At 38.5% G+C, this 13,552-nt stretch overlaps 1 protein-coding gene across 2 annotated transcripts in view; it reads right to left on the bottom strand.

The window, feature by feature from the left end:
* The window catches only part of LOC107754143 (LIM and calponin homology domains-containing protein 1-like), a 56,997-nt gene that overhangs the window by 22,677 nt on the left and 20,768 nt on the right, over window positions 1-13,552 (bottom strand). Inside the window, exons 8-16 of one of the 2 annotated variants that reach the window (XM_016570473.1) lie at window positions 12,492-12,732; window positions 12,081-12,260; window positions 10,949-11,287; window positions 10,029-10,310; window positions 8,647-8,946; window positions 6,073-6,381; window positions 3,376-3,768; window positions 2,029-2,355; window positions 1,277-1,492 (exon numbers count right to left, since the gene is read on the bottom strand). In XM_016570473.1, coding sequence (XP_016425959.1) covers window positions 1,277-1,492; window positions 2,029-2,355; window positions 3,376-3,768; window positions 6,073-6,381; window positions 8,647-8,946; window positions 10,029-10,310; window positions 10,949-11,287; window positions 12,081-12,260; window positions 12,492-12,732 — 2,587 coding nt within the window. The remainder of the gene's footprint in view (window positions 1-1,276; window positions 1,493-2,028; window positions 2,356-3,375; window positions 3,769-6,072; window positions 6,382-8,646; window positions 8,947-10,028; window positions 10,311-10,948; window positions 11,288-12,080; window positions 12,261-12,491; window positions 12,733-13,552) is intronic. The other variant, XM_016570474.1, reaches the window with a different exon arrangement.

Raw genomic sequence — 13,552 nt, 5'->3', positions numbered from 1 at the left:
CATCAGCAGGACCGGTATCTGCTCCTTTGTGTGCAAGGAGGAACAGGATGAGCACTGTCAGAGCCCGACAAAATGACCTCCAGCAGGCCAATAGTGTGAATGTCTCTGACCAAACAATCAGAAACAGACTTCATGAGGGTGGCCTGAGGGTCCGACGTCCTCTAGTGGGCCCTGTGCTCACTGCCCGGCACCGTGGAGCTCGATTGGCATTTGTCATTGAACTCCAGAATTGGCAGGTCCACCACTGGTGCCCTGTGCTTTTCACAGATGAGAGCAGGTTCACCCTGAGCACATGTGACATACGTGAAAGGGTCTGGAGAAGCCGTGGAGAACGTTATGCTGCCAGTAACATCGTTCAGCATGACCGGTTTGGTGTGATGCCATTGAATGGCCCCCACGCTCGCCTGACCGAAATCTAATAGAACGCCTCTGGGACATTATGTTTCGGTCCATCCGACGCCGCCAGGTTGCACCTCAGACTGTCCAGGAGCTCAGTGGTGCCCTGATCCACCATCCGTTGTCTCATTAGGAGCATGCCCCGACGTTGTCAGGCATGCATACAAGCACGTGGGGGCCATACAAACTACTGAGTACCATTTTGAGTTGCTACAATAAAGTTTCAACAAAATGGACAAGCCTGCTGCATCATTTTTTCACTTTGATTTTCGGGGTGTCTTTGAAATCAGCCCTCTGTAGGTTGATAATTTTCATTTCCATCAAACGATGTGGCATCCTTTCGTTCCTAACACATTACCCAGTCCATATCAGTATAGATATCCAGCATGATATTTTTCCCCATTGAGATCTGATTTGTTTTCAAAGTGTTCCTTTAATTTTTTTGAGCAGTGTATATATGTTTGTGTGTGTGTCTTAATGTATTTTCCTAATCTGATTTTACAAAACATGTCAGTAAAATGAGTTCTCAACAGCATATTGACTTTAAAGGTGCTGTAAGTGATGTTAGCCATTTCACTAACTCCCCCCAGGTCAGTCACTGCATTAAACCACCTGCTCTTTCCAAAATTCCACCCTCAAATGACACGTATAAGCAAATCTAAACTCTTAAAAATAAAAAACTTTGCTTTTCACTAATAAAATCCCTTACAGCACCTTTAAGGATAACCATTGCACCAATGAACAAAGTAAAGTGGAACAGTGATCAAATGCAGAGACACAGGCATGGGACACAATCTCTTTCCATGCAGAAATACAAAACTACATTTCAATCAGAGCTGTTTTCAAAAGTAATAAATTGGTCCTGAAAGTGCTTTCTCACATTGGGGGGAGATCATCATCTTCCTGCCAAAGGGGGCGACGTGAGGGTTGGTGAGGTTTGGGGGAGGGGCTTTTGGTAATAGTCTCATCTTTAATAAGACTTTCATGTCCCACCACACCCACAGAGTCCGCCTCTTGCCTGTCCATCATCTGAGGGCACTTCCTAGGCGTGTCCTCAGCATTTCTTGGGGGCTGGGCCACAGAGCTAAGGGTGAAGCTGAGAAATTTGCCATGGTTACTAAAGCAAAGCAGTGCTGTGAAAGGGAGGCTGAAGCTTTGTTCTCTGGCTACGAAACACACATCGCCGGAGAGAACAGAGAAGACATGTGCAAAGAACAGAGTGAAGAAAAATGAAAGGGTTGTCAACTAGGTACTTGTTTTGACAACGGAATTATATACACGTATATCAGATATATCAGAATATATACATACATATATATATATATATATATATATATATATATATATAAAAAGATTAGAAACAAAGAGAATAATTCAGTTTTGTGAAGAAACTCCAAGCCAGTCACATATATTAGTAAACCGACAATAGCCACCAAAAATCACTGATGCACAAGACATTCATCTCTTCTCTGTACTCGGAAAATCAACTACACAAGAACTAAACAAGCTCAAATCCACATCTAAAAAAAATTTATTTAATAGCAATTTAAACAATCTCCTTTTGCACGGACACCACAAAAGAAGCATTCAGAGCATTCACAGGCAAACGCTTCAGTCCTAAAGGGTCCTAACCTGTCCAGAGACGGGGCTGTCTCTTGCTCTCTTGGCTTGAGGTATGACTGCGATCCAGTGACAGGAGTGATTTTATGTTTGACAGCAACAGGTTTGGGCAGAAAAGCATTAAAAGCCTGTCCTGCACTTGGCTTTTGGTAAGATCCGGTCCTTCGTGCAATCATGTCATCCTTCTCAAAATCTGGCAGTTGATCGTCATCCCCACATTCATCGTAACTGCCAGAGCGATTGGCGTTAGTTGCAGAAGAACGTACAATGTCGGGGCTCTTTTCTGTGACTACAGCAACTGGAACAGGTGTCTTTGTTACTTGGCTGACTGGTTCATTTCTGTCAAAACAGCATATGCTGATAACTAACTTGGAAAATGAAACTCAGTTTGATATAACGCAATATTCTCCAAGGCAAAACTTAATGCAAGCAGGTTAAAAACAAATGCACACCTACATTTCCCTAAGAACAAAAAAACAAACTTCTGTGAGATGTTCTGTGTGATTTTTAACTCATTGCTGAGGTGTTCTGGGTGGTTGCTATTGCAAATTGGCTTCTAAGGAATTCTGGAAGGTTGTATCCTGGCCAAAGCATTTAGATTTATAGATATCTAGATAGACTCTGTGTCTCTTTCAGTGTAAATCTATGTTTTCCCCCCAATTTATTGTCTGCCAGGCAAAAAACTAGTGATGCACATTACAGTATCAGTCAGTGCTATATCAGTAATCAGGCAACATTGGAGTTTTATTATTGATCAGTATTGGTCAATATTGGATATTTAATTTGCTAATTATTTATATCTACAACCCATAAATAATTTAGATATTTAAATAATTATTTCTATATTTATATTTTGATTACCTTTGCTGTCATGTAACATTTACAGTTATTCATTAAAAACATGAACAATTTAACATCAAGTTTAATCTTGAGCCAATCTCAAAATATCAATTTTCCATATTATACATCATAATGTTATTATGTCTAAATTCATTTACAGAATTTAAAATAACTGATTTTAGTTTTTTATTTATTTAGACAGAACAGTACAGTTTTTTTATATCAGCCATTTACTGGAAATAATCAGGCTTATCATATTGTCAGAATTTTTAAACAAATATTAAACATTCAACCAACACTCATCAGCGAGGTATCATTATATATTTTGCACAAATGGTGCAGTAACTCCCTAACCAAGTATGAGAAAAGCTAAAAGTCATGCTTTCCTTAGACAACACTACTAAAATATAAATATTGTGCTCAAAAGGAAAGAGTATTTTCCACCACGGCACAAAGCATGTTAGACTCATGCATTATCAACAAAGAGAAGTTTGAGACTGCCAGTCTTGCTTGTCCCACCTCTGTCCAATCTTGGTTCTCTTTGTCTTTATGCTTCTTTCAAGGTATTGGAGATCTCTTTCTCCACTCGTTCCTTTCTGGGCTAAGGAAGCTGCTGTAGCTCCCTCTCTCTTGGAACCTGACTGCGGGAGGAATCTGTTATATGAAGTCCCGCTTGCTGGCTTCTGAAATGCTCCTGTTCTACGAGCTAGCATGTCATCCTTTTCTATATCTGGTTGCCTCTCTTCTTCTTCATCCTCTTCATCATCCTCCCTCTCATCCTTTGCTTTCTCAGCCAGTTCCTCCTCCAGCACTTTGCGCTCGGTGGAGGTCAAAGGCCTTTTAAGGTCAAACATAACAGGGTTCGGAGGTTCAGGGGGCATGATGGGAGGAGGCTCAGGCTTTGCATCTCCACTGAGTAAGTTAGTTCATAATGTGTGAGACGTGGAAGGAAAGAGAGAAACAATGAGTCAGAGACAGAAAATAAAAAAATGAGGGGGGAGGACAGAGAATGCAGATACAGGCAATGCAAGATGCAGTCCAGTGGGAACCAAAGCAACTGCATTGCAGTTTCTCAAAACTACAGAAACACACTTTATTACTCTCTTACACAAGCACAAACACATATTTCATCTTTTTTCCTGTTTCTTCACAGACTCTGAAATTTCAGTCCACACCACCACTGTGGCATTCACAGCTAGTTTCTCTCCTAAACAGGCCAAAAAGTTCATTTTTCACACAATTTGTGGGTGCTACAGTTGATAGCATCATGCTAACAGCCTCACTGCAAGCCATTCACAGCTAATTTTCCTCCTAAGTAGCCCAAACAAGAGCAGATTCAAGTATCATTCATGAGTGCTATGTTATTAGCATCATGATAACCGCCTTACTCTAAGCCATTCACAGATAATCCTAAACAGGCCAAAAAAGCGAAGTTTTAGCATCAATCAGGGGTGCTATAGTTGTTAGCATCATGCTAACAGCCTCAATTATAAGCCCTCCTAGCCAAAATAATAACAGTTTCCAGCATCATTCATTCAGTGCTGCTACAGTCGCTTGCATCATGCAAACATTCTCTCTAATGGCATGAATTCTCCTTCATAAACCCCAGTGAGATGAAATCAACATGCCCTGTAAATGCAGCATCACTGCTAAAATCACTACACACAAACTCCAACACACATGAGGGTGAGTCTCTGCATGTATGTTCTGCATGTATGTTCAGATCATTTGATAAACAAAACTTGGTTTATGAAAGCAGGCGGTTCTCAACAAGCAGTAGTGTGTCGGTATACTTCACATCACAGGACCAAATATTACTGCTTGATTCTAAGAACACAATGGTGTCTAAAGGGGCCATATTGTGAAGTAAACAATGAAATAAAATAGAAACTAATGGTGTGTTCATTGCTGTGCCATTTCACAACTACTGTAATTACTAGATGACAATCTTTGATGTTATTCGGAGCTGTTCACGTCCTCGGACATAGAATTGCTTCTCAATGTCTATAAACGGCAAAATGATTGTGTGTAATCAATATACAAAACTGCAATAGAAGAAGTCATTATGCAAATACATCATTAATACACTTATAGTTTGGCAGCACATTAGCTATTTATTCAACTCTGTGATAGCAACATCAAACTTTGTCTTTCATTAATTTTTAGTTTTTTCTTGTATCATGACATTAACAAATAATCAATCATAGGAACTGCTATTTTGGACTATTGTAGACTAACTGAATATTAAGAGCTTAACTACATTTTACAGCTGAAGCCGTTGCTATTTTGAGTGTTTTCGTATGACGTTGTGGCAGTCAGGTGGTACAAGTCAGAGCTCTCAAAAAGTTGAAAGTTTACAAGTTGTAATTATGAGGTCTAAGAGGACATGAACGCTTTTTTCAAGTTGGAATCTCATAATTTCGGTAATTCCAACATGGCATGAACACAACTAAGCCGAAAAATTATATCAATCTATTTGGAACACACTAAACAATAAGCAAATGTATATCTTAGAAGTTATTTCTCTTTTATTTTAAACTTTATCTTACCTTTTTATTTTATATATTTATAAATATAAATATAAATGTGAATATATACACACATAGATATATTTTACCTTTTCATAATATAAAAATATAATTCTATATATTTTATTTTTTATATTTCTATATTATTATATATTTGATCCTCATTTTCCATGCAACATTTACACAGAAGACTTAAAGGGACAGTTAATTCTAACTGGTTGGAAAGACGGTAGAAAATAGTCATCAGAAACTATATTATGACCGTTTCAGCTGCAATATATATTAAGCATTACTTATATATACATATATTACTATATTATATGTAGTAATATATATTATACCAGTGGTTCCCAACCCTGGTACTGGAGGCACCCCAACACTGCACATTTTGCATGTCAGAGAAAGGAGACATGCAAAACGTGCAGTGTTGGGGTGCCTCCAGGACCAGGGTTGGGAACCACTGTATTATACTATACTATACTATACTATACTATACTATACTATATATTTTACTGTACTGTAGTACTATACTATATACTATATTATGTTTTAGGTGTAAAACAGCCTCTTGACTAATATTATCAATGACCCTCAGAGAAAAATATGTGCGCGTTTTGGTCAGTTGTGCCTGAATGTGCATGTATTTATGCAGCAATTCTTCTCTTTCTGTCTTTCTTTCTCTCCCTACCTGCCCACCGCTCTCTTTGTCAGTATGAAGCCCAGCCCTATGGTGGGCACCGCAACAGGTGCCATCGAGAGGAGATATCGAAGCTTCTCTGCCTCGTCCCCCTGTCCCTCTCCCCCTTCCTCCTCCTCCTCTTTCCAGGACGTATTCTCCATCTCTGTCACACCCCCAAATGTCACAAAACGCCGCCGTTCACCGGAGGAACGTTCTTGGCAACTGGCCAGGTCGTTCTTGGCAACCTTCATCTTGGAGGAAACAGAGAGGCAGCCTTTCTCAAGACACGTCTGACACAGAGGGACAATAGGGTCATCGCTGTTCGCACGCACACACATACATGACACGTGAGTAAAGAAGAGAAAGAGAGAAGAATTAGAGGAGCGAGGGAAAGAAATAGTGAAAACTAAAATATACTAATGCAGAAAGTCCACGTCAGTCTGACAGTCAAATCAATGGATTGTCTGGACGGGAATTTGTGTGATATCCAAATAAACCCACTGACGCTGATGCAAGCATGGCCTTTTGAAACATACAAAAGGGAAATTACTGAAGGAATGACACACAGCCTTGGCTCTTCTACAGCAGTTTAGTATGTCGTCTAACACTCACATGCTCCCCTCCCTCATTCTCTGTGAGCATCTCTTGGTTTCAATAGTTGCCTTGGTGACGTCTGTTTGCTAGAAAGGGGCTTCCCTCTGCTAACAGAATTTAGAGTCTCACAAAGGCCCACTTTAACAAACATCTCCACAAGAGTGTAACAAGACAGAGCCCTATTACGTAGCACTCAAGCCAATGACAGACCAAGCTTCTTGGCTGTAAGCCTTGACTGATTTAAATATATGTTAGGCTCACACAGTGTCTTAACCAGGCGTAATACTTTATCAGCAACAAGTAATTTGTCTGTCTACACTGTCAGCAAAAATACAGTGTGATGGACCACAATCACAGCCAATCAAAACATTAGAACATACACCCTTCTTAAAATATAAAAGCAGCCATATAATTCAAATGCAGACTTATTTATACTGCGTGTGAAATATAGCTGTTGGGTCAAAGACGAAAAGGGGGTTTCAAGCATCAAAAAATAAAATTGTAATACAGTTATACATTTTGTTTTTTTCCCACATATATCAGAATATATACGGTTTAATTTTGTTTTTCTGAGCAAAAAATAATGAGTATCATACATTATTTACCTTGATTTACAGAAGACACCCACTAAAATGTCATTAAGTGTAACAATATTTATATACCAATAAATCTTAAACATATTTTAAACAAGAATCATTTGATGACAAATTAAAAGACAAATATATTCTTTGACTTGGTATTTTATATGTTTATTTAAAAATGTAATGGTAAAATCAAAGCCTGGACCATTATGCTGAATGACAATTTCACACCTTGGAACATTTTCCCCCAATATTCTGACATTTTATTTTCACAAAAGTTATTTGAAATATGAAAGTAGACACTTTACTTGCATTTAACATGTTTTTTAAGTTTTTAAAATGACTTTTGTAAATTTAATTTGATGCAGACACCAAAATGGAGATGTCTCGTCTTTGACCCTATTATAAGTTTGCTATATTATAAAAAAATTATATAATATAAATTATATAAAAGTGTTCTATACACTGTAAGATAGCACTACTGGCTTTTATTTGACATTGTCTTAAAGGCACAATAAATTATAAAAATATTTACTGTTATAATAGTTCATAGTATGTAACAGTTAACACGTTATCTTTTTTATACCAATTATCCCAATATAATTTGAACTTACATTACCATTTAAAAGTTTGGGATCTGTACGATTTTTCATGTGTAAGCATCTTATCCTCACCAAGGCTGCATTTATTTGATCAAAAAACTGTAAAACAGTGGTACTGTGAAATATTTTAGCACAATTTTAAATAACTGTTTAACATTTTAATATTTTAAAATGAAATTTATTCCTCTGATGGCAAAGCTGAATTTTCAGCAGCCATTACTCCAGTCTTCAGTATCACGTGATGCTTCAGAAATCATTCTAATAATGATTTTGTACACAAGGAACATTTCTTATCAATGTTAAAAAGAGTTCTGATAGTTTTTTAATAGTTTTGTGGAATATGGGATTTTTTTGATGAAGACAAAGTTAAAAAGAACAAATAATTTCTCATTTGATTATAATTTTTAAAAAACTTTCTGACCCCAAACTTTTGAACAGTAATGTATTTTGAATAGCATTTTTCTCTTACAACTATTGAGCAAGCTAAGAGTGGTACAGTGGGACCACTCAGTGGGAAAATTGTATAGAATTTACATGGAAAAGATTCTATTGTATGTTGCTTTATTGTACCATATCTGGTTAGGACACAGTGTTAGACACAAACTGAAAAAAAAAAATAATAAGCTTATATTCTTCTAGAAACTGGAGCTGTGTCATCTGCTTTATGTGTGAATAAAACACAGAAAACATACAATTTGTGTAATAAGCTCAAAGTTTCAGCAGTGTAAAACTTCTAAAATGTCTTGAAGCTTGTTGATGTGTCATGCTATGTCAGGGGTCAAAGGTAAAGGTCATATGTCAGGCACCTGCTCTCTGTATTCATCTTGAGCCTTTGCCATTTCTCCAGGTCTGACTGAGTGATGGTTGTTTGAGCCAATGACTGCCGGGGGTCCCTCTGTGGGACAGGCCCACTTTGGCCCCGCCTTCTGGCCAGGTCATCTGTCTTTACATTAGGCATCACCACCCTCGCCCCTTTCTCTCTGTCTGTTCCCTCCTCCTTCTCCTTCTCCTTCTCCTGCTCACTCTCACTGTCTTTCTCAGGGGTCAGGAAGGGGTTGTCCTTGCGAGTTATGATTGACACTTCAGCAGGAGTGGAGTCAGACTCACTGTAGATCAGTATAAAGGATAAACTGAGCTAAGCAGGAGGAATGGCTTTTTGCCACACATGCAAATAACAAATGAATTTAAATATATGGTTTAAATATTTAATTATTTAAATGTAAATATTAAAAGGTTACTTCACCCAAAATGAAAGTTCTGTGATTAATTACTCACCCTCATGTCGTTCCAAACCCGTAAGACCTTCGTTCATCTTCGGAACACAAATTAAGATATTTTTGATAAAATCCGAGAGCTTTCTGACCCTCCATAGAGAGCAATGTAACTGTTTCTTGACTGTTTCTGTAAAAATTCTTCTCCTACAAGTGACCGTCTTCTGGCATTATCAAGAGTACCACGACGTATGCGTGTGGTGCTGCTGATGTAAAATACTCTCGATAACGGCAGAAGATGGTCACTTGGAGGAGAAGAATTGTTGAATAAAGTCGTTATTTTTGTTTTCTTTGTGCACAAAAAGTATTCTCGTAGCTTCGTAAAATTACCATTGAACCACTGATGTCACATGGGCTATTTTACCGATGTCCTTGCTATGTTTCTGAGTCTGGGAATATTTCAGTTACATTGCTCTCTATGGAGGGTCAGAAAGCTCTCGGATTTCATGAAAAATATCTTAATTTGTGTTCCGAAGATGAACAAAGGTCTTACAGGTTTTGGAACGACATTAATTAATGACATGTGAGTAATTAATGACATAATTTTCATTTTTGGGTGAACTAGCCCTTTAAAGTATTGACATTTAAATACAACTCAAGCATTAATAGTTAAAGAATATTAGAAAAAAATTTTCCAACCTTGAAACTGTATTTTGCATTTTTTTTATAAATCATTTATTTTTACAAATAATTTATTTTTAGTAGTTTTTTCTTCCATACTTTCAGTCACTTCCAGTAATACAGTCTTCGTGTAAAATTTAAACCATGTATAATGTTACAGTTCCTAATAAATTTACCAGTAACTCCATTTTATTTACTCACCAAAGTCACATTATTTGTGTTAATTTTGGACCCTGTGGTCAAATGTGCATAAAAAAAGAGCAAAAGTGTTAGAGAGCGTGTTTGTTTTGAGGCACCTGCTATCTGTATTCATCTTGAGCCTCTGCCATGTCTCCAGGTCTGACTGAGTGATGGAAGTCTGGACCAATGACTGATGAGGATCTTTGGGAGGGTGTGGCCCTCTCCCAGTCCGCCTCCTGGCTAGATCATCTTTGAGTGGGTTTGGAACAACTATCTTCCCCTCTTCCTCTCTCTCATCTTCCTCATTCCCCTCTTTTCCCCTGTCTTTTTCAGGATTCAAGAAAGGATTGTCCTTACGAATTATGATTGGCACCTCAGGGGAGGCGGAGTCAGCCTGACTGTGGTAGAAATGTTGCATTATAAGAAACAGAAAAGATTAACCCATCATCCCACAGAACACAGCAACAATACCAATACTGCCTAGAGACCATTACCAATTATAAGGGTATACACCTAATTTCTATGCACAATGCATAATACCACATGTTATGGTATGTAATGTATGGACAAACTCTGTAATCAGAAAAGATACTAGAGCTACAGAGGCAAATAGAACAACACTATACTACAAAAGTAAAGATATTGAAGACAAACTTGTTGAACTGAAGGTTTGTTTTAAGGTTATAAATTTTTTATGTTCTTTGAATCGTTGGGCAGTTTGAAGAGAGAAGTTTAATTTTGTGTAATATCAGCTGTGTATACTTTGAAAACATTGGTATTTTGAAGAGAGATTTGTATTTTGAAGAGCTGTAAGCTTTTTTAGCCACTAGCCAGTATGTTGTTTTGGGCAGTTGCTGGTCAGTTCTGGGGTGTTTTTCCCAAAGCGTCATTAGCAAACTATGGCCGCAAGTCTCTGAGATAATGAGTTTGAAAAAACCCTGACCCAGATTTGTCCAAAAACATTGTGTTAGATTTGTAAAGCCAATATAACTAGTCCCTGAGCATGAGACCCCATCACTCTCTGTCATAAGCACACCTTCTTTTCTCCTGTTCTATCTTCTCCATCCTCTCCAACACGGCATGCTGGGATGCCAGTCTGATTCCCTCCCATTTTTCTTGGTCCTTCCAGCTACAAGTGCCTGGCAGGAAGTGATGTGCCACGCTGGGCTTAAACTGATTCATTCGTGCTCTGCGAGAAGCAAGATCATCCTTTTGGACATCTGGAACCTTCCGTTCTGCCTCTTCGTCATCATCTTCCTCATTCGAATCCCACTGTTGTGGAGCAGCGACGCGCATGAACTCATTGTCACGACGGAGAATGATGTCAGGTGAAGGTGGTTTAGCTTCACTGGCCTCCACAGAGTTCACAATTGGACTGAGGAGAAAATTCACCATGACAACATTTGAATATATTTTAGAAAAACAGAGTGCAACAGTGTGCCTCTACTTTTTAGCGGCCTTGGTTTACGGAAGTTTTTTCCCATTCATTTTTTCCATACGGCATAATGACATAATGAAATTAAAAACAAGAAATTTAAAACTACTGATTTAAAGATGCTGATTTTGTGTGTGTGGAAAAAAATCCAATATCGTGCATTATGTTTTACATTTGAGTGATAAAAGTTATCACTCAAAATAAACTGCCCTGTGGAGAAAATAAATGGGACTGTTGCACTCTATAATGTAGAGATGTTAGTCTTTCCGTATCAGGAGTTGATGCAGACATCAGTCTTTCAGAATGAGCCAAATTAGCATAACTAACATAATATGCTCAACCCAATGAAAAGTCACACACATATTCTCGTCATCACAAATTAGCACAGATTCAGACTATTCAGAATCACATCCAATGCATTCACAAGCTGACAAAACAAGTCAGTATAACTTCGCACTACACAGCTGACATCAACTCAAAACATTAGCTAAGCTACAAAGGCTAAAGCTAATTCACAACTGTGTCAACTCCATGCTATAATGTAGCTGAAACAATTCTCGGCAGCACAAATTCAAAGCAAAAGTATAAATGGACATTTCCCACACAGCAACCTGGGGTTAGATGACAACTCATCAAGCTTTGTGGTTACCAGCACCTATCTTTAGCTACTAGGCCCTACACACAACTAGTTAGCAGTTTTAGTCACTGCATAAACATGCATTCAACCGCTGACCTGATATATCGCACAGAGGAAGGTAATACTTTTATTCCCGCCTTTTCCAGCTTTCTCATTTTCTTAAGCTCCGCCTCCTCAAGCTCCGCCCTTTTCTCATTCACCCAGGTGGAATTTTTCTGGAACGCAAGGCTTCGAGACACGACAGCCCCCTCTTTTAACACTTCTAAGCATTCTTGTCTGTGGGGAGCAATGGGAATTTTCACAGCGCTCACCAACACACTTGTGGATAATACAGGATGAATCAAACAAACTCAGACAGATGAAACAGATGATGCTTGTGTGTACTGATTTTTGTTCAGATGTATGATGTGTCTCAGCCATATTGCAGCCAGAAGTGGGATTTCCAGCCACAACCTGAGAAATCAAACAAACCAAACACTTACTGTCTATCATAGCGGCTTTGATTACCTGAGAGGTCTTTCTCCTCCTACAGGAGATGTTGAGTTGCTCGGACTCCTCCTGTCTTCCTCTCTGTCGCTCCTCCTCTTCCTCAGGGGAGCAGGAAGGTAGTTGGTCTGGTTGCTCTTGTTTGGCAGATACTGATTAAAGGGTAGAGCTGCGCGAGGCTCTTTGCAGGACACGCGGCGGGCAGACATGTCATCCTTACGCACGTCTGGCAACTTTCTATGTCCAGCTTCACCTTCGGAGTCTGTCAGAAGGATATAGTGAGAGAAAACATGCTTTGTTTTTATCATTGTTTTTTATGGTTATTTATTATTGTCAAAATGTGTGGTATTTGTCATTAGTGTTTCATATTTTTAGGTGTTTAAAGAGAACCAGCATTCAAATTTCATACATTGTGTGTTGGGTTTGATGCTGCCATCTGACCATCATCTAGATCAGAGACGAAAGCTGTGAAGTGGCTGTGAGTGAAGTGCATGCATTTGAGTGCAAATATGTTTAAGCTTGTCTAAACTGATTACATCAGGTTCAATAATGGCATATTATATGAATTTATTTTATGTTGTTTTTGTTAAAGGGGTCATATGATGTGATTTCAATTTTTCCTTTCTCTTTGGAGTGTTACAAGCTCTTGGTGCATAAAGACGATCTGTAAAGTTGCAAAGACTAAAGTCTCAAATCCAAAGAGATATTCTTTATAAAAGTTAAGAGTCAACCACGCCTACCTAAAATGGCTCGTTCTAACACGCTCCCACATGTCTACGTCACGATGTGGGAAGATTTGCATAACACCACCCAAATGTTCACGCAAAGAAAGAAAGCATAACTTTTATTCTCGCTGTAGTATTGCTGCCGCCGCCGCCATGTCGTGAAGGCGCTGTGTTTCGTTGTGAAAGCGAAACTACTTTGTTTGGTCTTCCAAAAGAGGACAATATCCGCTTTCAGTGGTTAAGTTGTATTTACAACAACGTTCCAGAACAGTTCAACCCAAATATTCAGATGTGTGCAGCACATTTTATGGAGGACTGTTTACTGATCCTGGGAGAGTAACATTAGACTAAAATGCC

Source organism: Sinocyclocheilus rhinocerous, unplaced genomic scaffold (assembly GCF_001515625.1).
Source record: "Sinocyclocheilus rhinocerous isolate Xijiao unplaced genomic scaffold, SAMN03320098_v1.1 scaffold681, whole genome shotgun sequence".
Classification (NCBI taxonomy): Eukaryota; Metazoa; Chordata; class Actinopteri; order Cypriniformes; family Cyprinidae; genus Sinocyclocheilus; species Sinocyclocheilus rhinocerous.
Note: the sequence above shows the minus strand (reverse complement) of the source record. Positions and strands in the feature narration are given on the sequence as shown.